The 17,296-nt window shown below is 37.8% G+C and overlaps 1 protein-coding gene across 3 annotated transcripts in view; it reads left to right on the plus strand.

The window, feature by feature from the left end:
- Positions 1–7,572, plus strand: part of LOC126980003 (trehalase-like) — a 111,245-nt gene extending 103,673 nt beyond the window's left edge. For all 3 annotated transcript variants that reach the window (XM_050829623.1, XM_050829621.1, XM_050829622.1), the window contains exon 15: positions 136–7,572. In XM_050829623.1, coding sequence (XP_050685580.1) covers positions 136–265 — 130 coding nt within the window. In that variant the 3' untranslated portion in view covers positions 266–7,572. The remainder of the gene's footprint in view (positions 1–135) is intronic.
- The last annotated feature ends 9,724 nt before the right edge of the window (positions 7,573–17,296 follow it).

Genomic DNA, 17,296 nt, shown 5'->3' on the forward strand with positions numbered 1-17,296 from the left:
TTTAACCTCTTATTTTATTATAGAATATATTTTTTTGTAAAATACATAAATAACATTCGTACGTCAAATGATTCAGAAACGATGTAAACTATACGCCCTTAACATATAAATAATACTTATCATATCTGATTACAGACTCCTGGTGTACAGAAAGAGAAAAGACTACATGCCCTTGAAGGGCGGAGAAGATCTGAAATTGTTATCACGAAGACCGTACACAGAACTCAAGGATATTAACGGCTCTTCGAACCCCAGGCAACGGTGAATACAACTCCCAAAGTCCATCACCTGATTTACTGACGAAAATATAGCAGAAATTATGGCTGTTATAATTAATGTTTAAGTCAAATTTAACGTTAACAGTAACACAGACTCTAACATAGACTGCGGAATGTGTTGCACCATCGTATTCCTTGGTATAGTTAAAGTTTAAAAGTGAAATATCAAGTCAATATCGAATATTTATTAAAAACTTTTGTCAGGTCGCTATTTAACATTAACAATAGCTTTAACCGGCGAAAATGGACGGTTAGGGCTAACAGTTAAAGTTATGACGTCATCTAAAAATTGTCAAATGGTGCAACACATTTTTTGCTTAACCGGTACTTTAACATGTTTGTTATTGCTAAAGTTAGTCGGTACAACCCAGTCAAAATCTTTCAAAGAGATTTTGTAAAGCATTATCACTCTTATAAGGTCGTCAACAAACCTTACTGCAGAGTTGGCCTTGTCAAAAGGTCTGTTGGCAAACCCAGTTTTGCGGGTACATGGATGACGAAAAACTCTTGACTTCAGTGTGAATTAAGCTCGCGGACCGAAATTAAAATTAATTAATACCACCCTCCCTAAACTTAAAAAAAAATGCTCGTTGACAAAGACTGAAAATTAATTCGGGTAAGAACAGCTGTCAATATAACATTCTATTTCTATTGGCATTAAAACGTTGTCCATTTTACCAGGGGTTACAAAACCTCGGTATTTGTTTAATTTATCACATTTTATGTCATAATGAATGAATGAAATTACATCATATGAAAAAGGAAATTGAGTTGCAAGTCATAGTAAAATGATTATTATTCTTTCTCTAAAAAAAAACTTAGTCTCTACTACGTTTTTAAACATTTTAATAAGGTTTTCTCTAGTGATGACGCATTGAAGTGGCGCGTAACACGTAACTTGTGACTTGTCTACGCAACAGGCAAGACGACCTGGCTTTTAATATTAAATTCATTGAGTAAGCTTCCATAAAATGTCTAAAACCTGCCTGGGTATATTCTAATTCCTTCATAACATTGAATGTACCACCACTTTTAAATTTTTTCAAACAAAGAGTGTAACGAAAAACTTCTGCTGGCACTTTGAGAGTTTATATTCTGTCAGACTTTTGTCAGTATTTTGGCTCAAACTGAATTCTGCGACATGCAATGTTAAACAGGTCAGTGCAGGCAGTGTCAAGCATGAGCACGTCAGATCATCGTCATGATCGTCACGTCTATTAGCCATATCAAAACCATGTAGGCCACGGCTAAAATATACATCCAAGCAAAGAATTATATGTATACTACTAGATAAGAAGTGAGGAATAACAATTATGTCGCAATTGTGGATCGCGCGGGCGGGCAGAGAGGAGAGTAGGTATTTTGAATATGCCTTGCAAACGCAGATTTAGTAATAAAGACATTGTTATATTGGTCACTTTAAACAAAATCGGTGTTAGTTTGTTGAAAACAACGTTCACGGCTTACAAAACAGTGCAGTGGACTAAACGATTACTTAAAGCCACAACTTGTCTAATAGTATACATAGAAGTCTATGCATCCAAGTGCTTATGACAGGTAATCAACAAGCTAAAAAATTACGGCCGGTCCAAAGGTTACGCACACCTTACTATCGTTTGTGTCAAATTTGTGGAGAACAATCAGTTAAGTGGTTTTCGTATTTTTCAATTTTTTTGTTGTTTTATCGTAGGGATATTGCTGTGGCAAACTTTGATGCCACTCGAAATAAAATGTAGTTTTGACTTCAAATAAGCAAGGTCACCTCTGCAGAAATCTACGAGTATGTTGACGACCGTTTGACATATATATCCATGACAACTGACAACTGACAAGTTACTGTCAAACGTAACGCTGGTCACGGAATAAAAGAAATAACGCTCCTGTATGTGGAGACCATAAATATTTTATATGTCTAGATAGAGTCTCTTGCTGCTAGACAACTGATGAAAACAGGACAGGCTTATTGCTTTAGTGTGCGTGACAAGCAAAGTATTAAAAGCGATTTGTCACTGTGTGTTACCGAAATAGAGGTTAACTGTCACAGCTGTTACAGTCTATCTAAACGTATAAATGAGGTTGAGACTGTTAAATCTCTTTTTAATCCTGAATTATTTACCAAATTAATATTATGTTGAATTCTACAAAGCGTTTAAATATTGGCTATTGACGTTCAAGCTGAGGCGAATCTCGCACAGGACGCTGAAAGGCATATCATTTATATTTAGATTCTCGATAGAAAAATATTTTTTTGAAATCGTAACTAAAGGTACGTACAGACTGATGAAACGTACCATGAAATGTATTGTTCTACAACGGTAGAACAAACAAAAACAGAACGCTGTTTGCTGCAACCGTGGACGCATAGCGCGCTCATAAAGCGCATTACTACGAACCTCCCGCGTGCGTCTGTTTCCGCCAATCAGCCGCGAACGCGCCCGTTTCTGTTCGTTCAAAAACCGAGATTTCGCTCGCACAAAACGTCCAAACTATGAGAAATTGTTACAAAGTGAAGTTAAAAACCTTTTATGATACGATGTCTGCATTAATGTATCATCGGGCGAATTCTTTCATTGCATGATACATTTCATGTTACGTTTCACAAGTCTGTCCGCACCATAAGGTTTGGCTATTGTTAACTGTAGCTGAATAAGAATCTCAAAGATTAGGAAAGTTTCTATGCAACTCGCACATAAATTTGTAACCGTCTGTAATTTTTCCTACCGATTTCGGTTAAAATTTTGCGGGATTCGCTTCTCTTTGGATGGAGCTAAAATATTTTTGTTCTAATAGACACGTTTTAAGTACGTTGCAAATAATGCTCAAAGATATTTGTGTTATTGTTTTAAATAGTAAATAATAAATTGAAACCATAATCACACATATACGTCAGTATACTTGTTATGGACGCAACCCCCTACCATTGTATCTTGTTAGCGAGATGTAATCGAGTTGTAAACGAGTGTTTTATATCTGTGTCATATTTTATATTCTTGCGTTAGGCTCTGGTAATTTTTATTGAAGACTAGTAATAATAAAAGTATGATTTGACGTTATATGACGTTAAGTGATTGAATTATTTTATCTACAAAGTTCATGTGTTTTGTAAATTCAAAAGAATTGGTAAAACTATTAAATTTGCATTGTTGAATTAAAAATTGCCTTTGGTATTGAAAAATTGCCTAATATTAGATAAATCGGTTAAAGATAATGGTTAAAATGTAAAATTAACATCAATCCCTCCCTTATAGACGATGGATGAAAATTATATAAATTAACAAAAATCTTATTTTGCAAATTGAAAAATGAAATATTTTTATCAAATTAATGTATTATCATCGGTTATTGATAAATCTACGAAGTTTTACGAAATCTGGCCGTTTAAAGTGGGTCAAAATCGCGCCCAAATGAGTCGGTTACAAACAAACATACATACAAGTGAAGCTAATAAATATATTATGAATATAAAACTTCTTGATCTCCTTAAGAATAGGTATTATATTAGAATATGATAAAAAGTTTTATTGTGATAATCAATATTTGTTTAGTGAAGATGTAACCAATGTTACTTTAAATTTGGATAAGGAATAGTAAACCTGATAATAATTGTATAAAACCCTTTCGCTTTAAGTTCGCAAACTTCTTGTGATTTCTCTGGAGGATGAATCAATATAGTATTTTCTCTTCATCTCTCAACCGAAGTCACCGCTGAAAATGTTTAACTGGAAAGAACAAAACGCCATGACAAATAAGTAATGTTTAACCAGATAATGTAAAAATTCAGTTAATTACACGCGTTTTAATATTCTAACAAGTATTTTATTTAATTGTTTTAAATAAGTTAGTACTGCTTCCATATAAAAAGGTTAATAATAAATTTCTACGAATTTTAGATTGTTTTTGACAATCAAAGAGGTTTCGTATATTTTGCAATACACAGAAATGTCATTATTATTGACAATCTCGATTATAGATGTCAACTCGAAAACAAATGGTAGGGGTTGGTTTGAAGGAGTTCGTATTACGCCAGTTCTTTATTGTGCTGTGAAAACTCAAATGTATATAGTTAGGTACCTATATATATTATTTTTTATATAAACAAATGCTTATAAGTGAGTGGTGCGACCAAAAAGTCAAGATATACGATTTTTAAGATCGACGAATGTTAGATAGTTTAATTTAAATGTAGTAACAAATTTCCATTTATGATTTTAAAGTATTGACTTCTGATATACGGAACGGGTAGGTCAAAGGTTTTATTGTTCTAACAGTCAGTTTTAATTTAGCCTATTAAGTATATGTGTCCTTAAGAAAATCATGTGAAAGATAAATTTTATTATCATTGCAATGGATAGCTTTGTGTTCATACTAAAATTATACAAGCATATTTATCAGAACTAGGTTATAGTCATTGGAACGTATGTTTTCTGAAACTTTCAACATTGAACTGAATGAAAAAATCCAGTTTAAACTACGGACTAGTAAAAAAATACGGACTTGTGTCACCTTACATAACAGTGTAGCACCAAAACAAGCCGATTAACGTGTAAATACATAGCTCCACGCACACACTTACACTACAACAGGCCGATAGGCGGCCATTATGAGAATTGTCATCGTCTGTGACAGATCAGTTTGCGTCTCAATAAAATATTATAAAAATGGCGTCGTGCGCTGTGAAAAAGTGTAAAAACGATACTAGGTATATAAGTATTTGTGGCCATATATGATTATTTAAGGGAGAAAAAATTGTGTAACTAATATCCCCCGTAACCGCACACACACTAGCATAAAGTTGCTTCACTTGCTAATATCACGGCGCGGAGTCCTTCTTTTTTTACTCGTCCGTTGTTTAAACTAGTTTACTTCTGTCGCGTAAAAGGTATAATTTCGGTCAATGACCTGTTTCTTTCCCTTGTTTGGCCGACTTTGAGTTTAAACTAACAGAAAAAACAAGTTGTAGCAAAGAAAATTGTATTGTGTATTTATATAAAGCATTCTCTGCATGTATATTCGTTGTGTGTCAAATACTTACCTTATTTTCGTCAAGAAACTCGAAGCAATAATTGTATACCTACGTTATACGTATAGGCTCGGTTTGAAATCACATTTTGACATTTACGTTGTTATATTATTACCTTATGAGCTTTAATAGTGACGTTAACATTGATATATATTTTGAATATATAACACTAAAAGTGTTGTATTTTTTTTTAAATCATGACATTTTTGATATAGGTAGTATTTTAAATCTCATTTTTATGTGGATGGAGCTTGGAGCTACAAAAATCTCTTATAAATAAATAAATAATAATAACTCGAAACACGAACCTGGTGCGAAATGTCGAAAAATCTTATTTTAAATCACTTCTCTTGTAACAAACCCGGATAGCAAAGGAAACTTATTTTAATCGCAAATATGATTTAAGCTTTGATTTATTTATTACATTCATTATTGAAACTATTAATAATGTAGAATAGGCACACCTTGAATAATTGAGTTGTAGGTTTAACTTCGTTAACTACACAGGAAATCTTATGAATCAATGCAGTAAGGCTAGATCTATAGAGCTCACTCTTTACTTAGGTAAAGCTTAAGTTATTAATATTGTGATAAAACGCGAACTTGACTTTTGTATTGGGCTGTCTTAGTTTAAGCTCCGAATAATTTCAGCTGTCAAAATGACTAAAAACGAAATCAAAGATTCTACTAAGCTAACACTCAGCTAAGTATAACGTAAGTAAAGCCTGAGCAAAGTCTAAGTGCGCACTCAACCTTATTTTCCGAAGCAGACTTTTTGCGAAACGTTTATGCAACAGAGTTTTGTGTTTTCGACTTTTAATGTGAACCAATTTATCACTTCTGTAGGAATTTGAAAATGGCAACATGATCTTAAATGATAATTTCTTTCTTGAACATCAAACCTGAATAGATTCGGAATTCAATTGCTTTAGTTTTTAGTAATTTGGGTCAGCGAGAAATTCATTTTTGCTTATCGTATACTTTATTTAGAAAAAAAATGTGACCTACAGATGTACAATGAAATGAATTATTAAGGGGTTTTTCACGCCCAGAACTACGTGCTAAATGTGTATAGTTGTATGTAATACGATGAGTATTATTAGTAATAAACATTAGTTTTAAGTAGATAATTTTATATGTATGTGTTTCTTTGTTGTATAGTCAGCGACTTAGCATTCTATTCTCAAGACATAAAGTTGTATTTCGTGTGACAATTAGAACCTTGATATAAACCTTCCCTTAAGATCCTTGATTGATGCAAACCATCTTTGATTTGAAAAAATCAGTGATCCAGCAAGTCATTTTAGTATAAATATGCTCTCGACAACTCGATGTATTTAATTGTTTCATTTCAAATAAAAATAAAGAATCTATCTAAACTTTGTTAAATATTTATTTACAATCCTATGTCAGTCGAAGCACTTCATAAGACGAATATTCTCCATTGAAGTTTGACTCACTAGGTGCAATTGCTTAGAAGTTTCAATAAAAGCAAAGGATTGAAGATATAGTGATTCAATAATGGCTTAGATAGTAAAATTATATCTTTTACAAACTCCGCACAAAATACAAGTAAAATTTGACGTTATATGGGGCACTTCTAGCTCTCTTCTCACCAAAGAGTTATGCTAGAAACGATTGCTTAAATATATATATATATATATATATATAATACATTAATCCATTAATATTAATAAAATCGTTACATGGTTTTCGGCGCGTACCAATTAATTAAGGTCTTGTATCGTCTGTTTATACATTGAAGGCTTAATATAAGACGCTTTGAAGAAAATAAGTCTTCGAGCGGTATTGCTAAATTGTTATTTCTTGATACTGGACAATTTTTTTTAATTGGTAATTTTATCCTGTGTTTTGATCACTGGCGCCATCTGGAGGGGATTGAGAAAACTTGCCATTTCTTATAGTTTTACTGTAAGTCTGTTAAACGACATTACTAACACAATTAAGTCATTATTTATGCTATCTAAATACATCGATATGTCACAATCATATTACTTATTTCTATTACTAGGATAGAAAAGTCAATCTTTTTAATTTCTTGTCAGGTAGATATTCCTTATTACCATTTATGTAGGTACAGTTTATATGTATTTGCATTTATTTGAGAAAATGTGATTTCAAATACGATGATTGAGAATGCATTAGTGAATTTTCCTATGATTTTAAAATTAAGTTTTTAGTAGATCAATTTGTATATACGCCATCAATCATTATGTATTATTAGAATTTGCGGAAATAAAATGTTTAAATATATCTTTGCTGTTTATTTTGATTTTGACGTTAAACTGACGCCCTGCCCATTACAATGCAGTGCCACTCAGGATTCTTGAAAAACCCAAAATCTCTTGAGCGGCACTACAATTGCGCTCGTCACCTTGAGACACTTATGTCTCTTAACATCTTAATGTTAAGTCTCATTTGCCTAGTAATTTCACTAGCTACGGCGCCCTTCAGACCGAAATACGGTAATTTTTATACATTACTGCTTCATGGCAGAAATAGGCGCCGTTGTGGTACCCATAATCTAGCCGGCATTCTGTGCAAAGGAGCCTCCCACTGGTGGATGCAGTATCTAATCCCGCTGGGAACTTTACGGTTTTTTCAGGTAAGGGTATTGTAATTTCATACCCTTAAATCATAAGTCTAGATAGACTATAGAGTTAACTCTAAACTCGATTTTTTTCACGCACCATTCGCGCACATTTACACAAAGCGTCATACAAATCGCGAGTGTAAGACGTAGCTTGTCACGCACACTAAAGTAAAAAACCTGACCTGTTTTTATCTGTTCTCAACAGCAAGATACTATCTAGACATATAAATTATCTAAGATAATCCCTACAACGGAGCGGGGGTATCGTCAGTGAATCGATATAGATATTGACTGACGCAATCCCTACTCCCAGCGTCTGAGCGTCCGACGCTGGGTTTGGCGAATGGTCTAGGGGAGTTCCATTAAAGTTACCAGTGGGAGGCTCCTTAGCACAGGAAGCCGGCTAGATTATGGGTACCACAACGGCGCCTATTTCTGCCGTGAAGCAGTAATGTGTAAGCATTACTGTGTTTCGGTCTGAAGGGCGCCGTAGCTAGTGAAATTACTGGGCAAATGAGGCTTAACATCGTATGTCTCAAGGTGACGAGCGCAATTGTAGTGCCGCTCAGAATTTTTGGGTTTTTTGAGAATCCTGAGCAGTACTGCATTGTAATGGGCATGGCGTATCAATTACCATCAGCTGAACGTCCTGCTCGTCTCGTCCCTTATTGTCACAAAAAAAAAAAGTGACCCCCTAAACAAGGCCATTGCACTATCCTTCACGAGGTTGCCGTCCGTTTTTTGCCAATTACCTTTGTAGAGTCCCAAATATTTACGGCAATTGGCTAGAGAAAAACCTCTGGCCAACCCACAACCTTTACCCACTCCAACTCCCTTCCTCCCTCCCTTCCTCCTTTACTTCACCTCATGTGGTCGTGAGGTCGAAGACTCATTACACTAATGGGTAAGAGACATTCGACCACCCACGTGTTTGTGCCATGCGTGGTTACCCGTACGGAGGGAGCAGGGAGTCCTGGTGGTTGAGCGGATAGCGGGTCGGTCAGTTACCTGCTTGACGTAACACACCTCTTTGGTCCTGGGCTGCCGGCGAGCTACCGGCGGATTTTATCCATGTGGGTGCCTATGCCCCGGTCGTGGGTGCTGGGGTGAGCGCGGGGGGCTCTCTTCCCCCTGTATGCAGCTCCTGCATTTCTCGACCGTCAGTCATTAGTCACTCACGGTGAGGGTTGCTATATCCCCGTAGTAGTCCTGGCGCCCATGCACATCAGGGTGCATGGCGTCCCCTACTGAGGCTCCATGGTGGGTGGGGCGCTGTCGGGAATGAAATTAACAAAAAAACATAGTATGGACAAAAAGAGAAATACTGACACGCCTATCGATCCAGCTGCTCTCCCGGGAGCGCTTATTCAGGTTGGTCAACCACAAAGTTGCCTAAGACCCAAACTTCGGCTGCTCCTACAGCGCCAAAAGAGACGTTAGACCTCTCCACTCTTAAGGAAGCTATACCGGCAACAACCTTCACGGACGATGTCTGGACGCTTCCTATCAGAAAAGAAGAGAGCAAGCCCAGCTACAAAACCTAGGTGGCTTAAGGTAAGGCTGCACGCAACCGCGCGCGAGCTGAAGCTAGGAAGGCGAGGAAAATTGCCGCCAAAACCAACCTTCCCAAACCCCAAGAGGTTAAAGGAGGAGGCGCGGTGGGAGACAAAGGCAAGCCCCAAAGACAGCTCACATCCCACCAACAGAATCGGACAAAAAAGCGCAGAAAAGGCCGCGCGGGCAAACTAGTCCAGGAGAGGGCAGAAGCTCGAGTTGCTTCCGGGTAGGGATCACACCCTCCCAAAGGCAACAAACGAGCTCGCCCCGATGACACTTTGTCACCACGTGATGACGCAAAGTGCACGCGTACGAACCCGTGGGTCTCTCCCAAAAAGGGCCTCATAAATTATGCGGACATGTGCAAGTCTAACGACCTGCTAGTCGCTATAATCAATGAACCCTTTATGGACATCAAAGCTGAGCAAGCCGAGGCAATTCAGATGGCTAAGAGGAAGCGATAAATGCAGACATCTGCCCCGCCACCTCCTCCACAGACCCGCTAAGGCTGCCCAGCTTCAGAGGCAGAGCCAACCGCAAATCAACTGAATCTGCCCTTTACTGCGGAACATCTTTTTTAGGTAAAGGTCTATCACGCAAACAATCAACTTAAACGCCTTTATTGATATTGAAGGCGCCTTTGACAAAAATCCTTTTACTAGCATAGGCCGAGCGCTAGCTGAACACAATGTCGATCCTACAATTGCCGGGTGGATAGACAACATGTTGAGGCACAGAGCGATACGTTTTACTGTGAACACCAGCACAAGATGTGTGGTGGCAACTGGATGCCCACAAGGAGGGGTACTCTCACCGCTCCTTTGAAACCTTGTGGTGGACGAGCTCATCGCGGAGCTAAACAGAAAGAAACTATACACAGTAGGCTATGCGGACGATCTCGCCATTCTAATAACAGGTCCATTCGAGAATGTCCTATGAAATCTCATGAGATCTGCTTTTAAGATAATCGAATTGCACACAACATCGGCTAACCGCTAATCCATCAAAGACTGAGTTAATACTTTTCACCAACAAACGCAATTTTGGCAATCTTACATTACCAAAGTTGTTCAATACCGAGATAAGCCTTACTAAAGAAGAGACAGAAGAGAAAGAGAGACAGAGCTAACAACCGTACAAACCAAGCTGCAGCAATTCCAACGGCTGGCCTGCATAGCCATAACTGGTTGCATGCGCACTACGCCAACGTCGGCCCTAGAAACCGTTCTAGGGCTCACACAGCTTGACATACACATCCAACGGTTCTTGCATACATGCAAGAATGACTGCCTCACAGGAAACCTCTGGAACAGAGTAAGGAAGCATTTCCCACTCTGTGAGGCACCCTGTGATAGAATACCCAATACACACATCTTTCAAAAGAATTACCGCATTCAACTGTTCGAAGTGGGAATTTACACAGACGGTTCCAAAATGGCAGCCGGAACTGGAGCTGGCATCTTCTCACAGGAACTGAATACACACCTCTATACCCTTAGGCACACACAACTACATATTCCATATGCGAATGCATAGCCATCAAGGTAGCTACAGACGCGATACTAAGAAGGAAAATACATGGATATTATATCCGTATTCTATCCGATAGTATGGCGGTACTGACTGCGCTGGGGAGAAACACCTATAACTCAGCGCTGATATACGAGTGTCACCGATCCTTAGAACGAGCTGCCTCTAACAACTGGGTAACTCTACAATGGATCAAAGGACACAGCGGTTCGTTGGGGAACGATGCAGCGGATGAACTTGCAAGGCGGGGGTTGGAAATGCAAGTGGCTGGCCCAGGGCCAGTCCTGCCGCTACCCTTCAGCCAAATGCGGTCATGGATACGCTCTCTCACCAACAACGTACACAGAACCCGATGGGCAAATGTCTCAGGCTGTAGACAGTTGAAAGAGGCGATTCCTGTACTATCGCTCAAACTGACACGTTGACTTATTAGCCTAAACAGACACGACATCCAAATTATGGTCGGCACCCTAACGGGTCACACATCACTAAACAAGCACCTGTTTACAATCGGCGTTACGGACAGTCCTAGGTGTAGGGGCTGTCTAACCGAAGATGAAACGGTCACTCATGTAATCCTGGAATGTGCTGGGGTGGCCAACCAACGGGCACAAACCTTAGTAAATACAAGGTCGCTCCAGGAAGTCTGCGAACACCCCAGGAGTGTCCTGAACTTCTGGAAGGAGCTGTGCTGGTTGGAATGACTGGCCAACACTGCACGCAAAATGGACCCAATTAAGCGGACTAATTGCGGAAACAGGAGCCCTTTACCTTTACCTTTTACCTTTAATCCCTACAAATTTCTAAAGAGATAGGTCGCCATTTTAGCGTCATCAGCTTACTAAAAAATGCACTAATACGCGATACCTGTCAAATTTTGATATTTGACTGATATTTTGCTAAGGCCTGCAAAATAACTGTATTTTGCATTAAGGTTGTAAAGGGTTATTCTGCTAACAATAGCAGTGTATGCTGAAGTTATTTTGCAGGTTAATTGAAGTATGCAACTTTTGCGATGCAATTTTTTTAAGTTTAAACTCAATAGTAGAAAAAATGTTTGAATTATTTGGCAGGGATATGCCCATAGAAAGATTTAGAGAATAGGTGAAATTTATAGAAATAATGTTAGAATCACTTTATGCACTATATAAAATGTAAAAAAATAATAACTTCATAATAAAATATTATTAATAATTCTCTTAGCACATGAATAACTAAATAACCATTATTTAGATTGATCATTTTCTTTTTTATATTTTTGAATAAAATTATGATAATAATATGTAAAAATAAAGATGTCTCAATTACATAGTAATAAACAAACTAAAAATTTTCAAATGTCTCAATTCCTTGTTAATAAATGCTACAGCCAGTAGATGGCGCTAATCAACAAATACGTGGGTAACACTGAAAATGCTTAGAACTGGCCAGTTAGAAACATTGCTAATGAACACTTTTTTTGAATTTCAATTTTAGAACTCTTTGGTAGCCTAATGTAGTATATTGCATTCATTTGTCATTTGTTTTTGTGAATTGACGGCAAATCTAAAACTCTTGTTACACGTGAAAATGAACCTAACGCGAGAAAATTTTCGGTAATGACTTTCGTTGTGGGCTTTTTGAACAACAAAGCTATGATAGGCTGCGATTAGCATTTCTTAATGAAGCCCCATCTCCTGCCACTATTTACAATTGCTTTAACGAGTAAGCGTGGACGTAGCAATCTCAATGATTATCCGCATGAGGGACGTCCTTTAACAGCGACTACTAAAGATAAAATCAGTGCAGTGCGACGCATGATAGAGGAAGATAAGAGAGTGACCTATCAGCAGATACGGGAACGCCTAGGCATTGGTATGAGTCAAGTACAAAAAATATTAATCGAACATTTAGGCTTCAGTAAGCTTTGTACCTGATGGATTCCCCATTCTTTAACCGACGACCAGAAACACCTTCGCATGGAGTGGTGTCGCCAAATGTTAGATAAGCTCAACAGCTGTGAGTCAAATGCTGTTTTTGACATCGTCACAGGTGATGAAAGTGGATATATTGCTACGAATCCGAAACCAAAAGACAATCAGCTCCTTTCCAGGATCGGCTAACTAAGGTAAAGAAAGGGCCTCTCCCTTTCTTTACCTTAGTTAGGAAAAAAGATGATTGCCTCGTTCTTTGGTCGGAAAGGTCATTTCGCGACAATTGTGCTAGAAGATGGAAGGACAGTTACTGCTGACTGGTATATCAATCGCTGTTTGCCTATTGTCTTGGGAAAAAAAGCAGCGCCCTCCAAGCAGGATCCTCCTTCACTACGACAATGCTTCACCGCACTCCGCAAAACGGACTGTTGAATATTTTACTATGGCAGGTGTCGAGATGAGTTATCCGCCATACAGTCCTGACCTGGCGCCCTGCGACTTTTATTTCTTCCCAAGAACTAAAGATAAAATTCGAGGTATTCGCCTTACGAGCCCAGAAGATGCGGTGAAATAGTACGAAAATGCCATAGAAGAGACCCCTAAGGAAGAATGAGCCCACTGCTTTTCTCAGTGGTTCGATCGAATGCGACGATGCGTAGAGAAGAACAATAATCGAAAAATAGTATTGGCGACTTTCTACATTAAGCCGTTTTTAACTTTCTAAACATTATCAGTGTTACCTAGGTATGCATTAACATAATATTCACGCTACTTCCATTTTGTTTATGGAGCAGAGGACAAACGAGCGTACCCTAATCTTAAGTAATCACCGCCGCCCATATTCTCTTGTTACCCAGAGGAATCACAAGAGTGTTGCCGGCCTTAAAGGTCACTTCCGTTTCTTAGGTAGGTACCCATGTCATATCGTCCTAGAAATACCGCACAAGGAAGCTCATTCCACAGCATGGTTGTACGTGGAAGAATGATCCTTTAAAACCGCACTGTGGTGCCACACATCCGGTTGGTGGAGTTGATATTATAATTTGTGGCGTGCGAAGCAGGCAGGAAGTGGCAGGAATCAGGTGAAACAGCTCTTCGAAACATTCCCCATGATACATGTGGATGAATACACATCATAAAGCGACGTCTCTACGCAACGCCAAGTGATGTAGCCGTTCACAACACAAGTTTCATCCGGCACTGGTCGACGATTTCCCGAGAGAGACCTATATGGCCCGTGTACGGCATCACCAGTGATGTCGTTTGTATATCAATGTTGGGGGGTGTCCCAAATAATGTCATCATTAAGAAATTACCTATTTGGATGCATTTTGATAATTACTGAGATAGCTTTGTGTACCTCTAATTCCGAGGTGATTGAGATTTTTTGAAAGCACACATCATTTCATTTTAAAAGTTCTTTATTTAAGTAAAAAATATAAAGTACATTACTTCACACAATCAAAGTAATAAGATTCTTTAATTTAATATATTTCAACGGTGACATAGGTAGGTTGAAAATAAATTACTTGTAACGATTTGTTCAAAGCGCTAATTAGAGTGTGCGTGTTTCATTGTCATCATCAAACTGGTTTAGCAAATGGTGATGGGGCAGTTTATATCGATTATACGTTTCGATATAACCAATTAAGTTTTATATCTGATACTACGCCCTACTTGGGCGTAGTAGCTTGATAGAGTTTTCATGGAATTTTATAGTTTTTAATAATTAATTTTTGGTTTAGCGTTTAGTGAAAATGCTAAGTAAAGTTAATGGCAATCATTTTGGTTTCATTTATTTTTAGCTTCCAAAGAGTAATCGTCTAATAATTACATGCTTACTATCAGAACTAGTATATGACTCAGTATCGTCGGTGAAGCATGCAAGTTGAGTATGCGGTTGTTTGGGGATATCGTTAAGGTAGATTATGAACAAGAGTGGCCCTAGGACTGAACCTTGAGTAGTCGGTGATCAGATCAGATTTAGAGGGTACATTATAAGTAACTAATTTGTGTACCAATTCATCATGCCAGACACTGTCAAATGCCTTTTTTGTGTCTAGGAGAAATATGCCTGTTGAATTTAAGAGATTTAAAGTATATGAAATATGTTCAATCATGCGAGCAATTTGCTGGACTGTAGAATGCAACTGACGGAAAGCGAACTGCTCATCTACCAGCGAAGATTTCATGTGTAGTAAATGATCAGTGATTGCTTTTTAATTTTTTTTTTCCTAGGATGTGTAGAAGGCTTCTAGGTCTATAGTTAGTTGGAATACATTGATCCTTTCTTGAGTTTTTTATGGGGTTTACTTTTGCCACTTTCCAGCTAGTTGGAAAATACATAAGCTTTAAGCAAACGTAAAAAATTTTTGAAGAAAGAAGGAGAGGAATATTTTTTAACATAAGATTATGAATCCGATAAATGGCAGGAGCTTTGTTGTATTTTAGGTTACAAATGTATTTACATACTTCTCTAGGTATAGGCATTCAACTTAGTGATCGATAGGAGTGTGTGATCGGAATCAACCTAATTGCTTAAAATGTCGATATAAGAATTAACTATTTGGACGCATTTTGTACAGCTGTCAAACAATTTTTGCTGTGTACCTCAAATTCCGAGGTAATGAAGCTTTTTTTAAAGGACACAGAAGGACACACTGTATCGAACGCTTTGACCAGATTCAGAAAAATATCGATGGTTTTTTGTTTTGTTTTGTATACCATATTTTAACTTAAAAATTAGTAAGACATGACGTACGGCGTCAGTTGTTGACGTGTCAGATTTGAAACCGAATTGTGCTGTTGATAATAGACTGTTATTTTCGAAATATGTGACGAGTTTTTTTTATTAATTATACGTTCTAGTATTTTTGACGGTGGGGAAGTATCGAAATTGGTCTATAGTTATTGACTCAATCTCGGTCCCAATTCTTATGAATCAAGTGAATCCTCGACTTCATGGATTCAGTAGGGAATGCAGCATTTGAAAATAATTAATAATGTTAATGACTTTTCAGATTGGGAACAGAACTCCCGACCGAACTGTAAGACAAACCAACGATTCCACAGCACATAACATGAGTTGAATTAATGTCGGGGCGCGCGCGGTCCCACGGGATCGCATGAAACATCCGTAGTGTCGCGGATGTGAATGGATCCGGTCGGCGAAACATGAGATTTAGACCTCGGATATGTTCGACAATATCGTTAATAATATAATTCACTTTTAGTATCTATTAACTTGTAATTTATTTTTTTCAAAATTGGCGAATCTAAGGTAATCGATATATTTTAACATTTTATTACAAAATTTGTAACACAGGACGTACATGGACGTGTTTTCACTTCGGGAATTTTTATGTGAAAGATGTACCAACAAACAGTAACACAATAACATCTTATTATAACTAACTTATAAATATAAACCTTAATTAATTATGAAATTAGCTACAATAGCCACTGGTAAAATATACAAGAGCGATGAACACGTACATCTATACATAAAACAATAAAATTTTTGTGTTTGGTTTCTATAAGGTAAAAAAGCAGTGTGCAGCTTATGTATTGCTGTGTTAAGTTACATTTTACATTATAGTATATTATGTGCATCAGTTATTTTTTTTTATAATTATTATACCTATGTAACGGATACCTATTACGGACAAATGGACGCCAACTATGAAAAAGTGGTGCAAGATCGGTCGGTACATCAGTAGCCACGATATAGCTGAAGAATTGGGAATTGACCACAAAACAAGCTAGATACACAAAAAAACTAATATTTGGGTGCTCGAGGTCACTAAAAGAAACCTTATGAACCGTGTACTCATTTGCGATTCATTCTATATTGAGACGTCATGAAACCGACATCTAACAACTAGAAAATCTAAAAACTGTCATCATCATGGTCAAAGGTCGATCAGGCTTCGCAATAAGGTTATGCTGTGTGTATGCTCCATGTTGGTATTGTTAAAGGGGCTCCTGTTTCCGCACGTTTTAGACGTAGTGGTCTAATTGCGGCAGCCCAGCTCCTTCCAGAAGTTTAGAACACTCCTGGGGTGTTCGCAGACTTCCTGCAGCAGTATGTATGTATTTACTAAGGTTTTTGTCTGTTAGTTGGCCACCCCAGCACATTCTAGAATTACATGAGTGACCATTTCATCCTCGGATGTTCACCCCTGTACTTAGGTCTGTCCGATAAGCCAATTGTAAATAGGTGCTTGTTTAGTGATATGTGACCCGTTAGGGTGTCATGTCTATTAAGGCTAATAAATCGACGTGTCAGTGTATGGTGAAGTTGAAAGGGCATTCAGTATAAGCTTTTACCGCCGGGTAGAAGCCTTGAGGCGAATTTCTACAGCCATCACTTGATGAGAGTAAA

The sequence above is a fragment of the Leptidea sinapis genome, chromosome 4 (assembly GCF_905404315.1).
Source record: "Leptidea sinapis chromosome 4, ilLepSina1.1, whole genome shotgun sequence".
NCBI lineage: Eukaryota > Metazoa > Arthropoda > Insecta > Lepidoptera > Pieridae > Leptidea > Leptidea sinapis.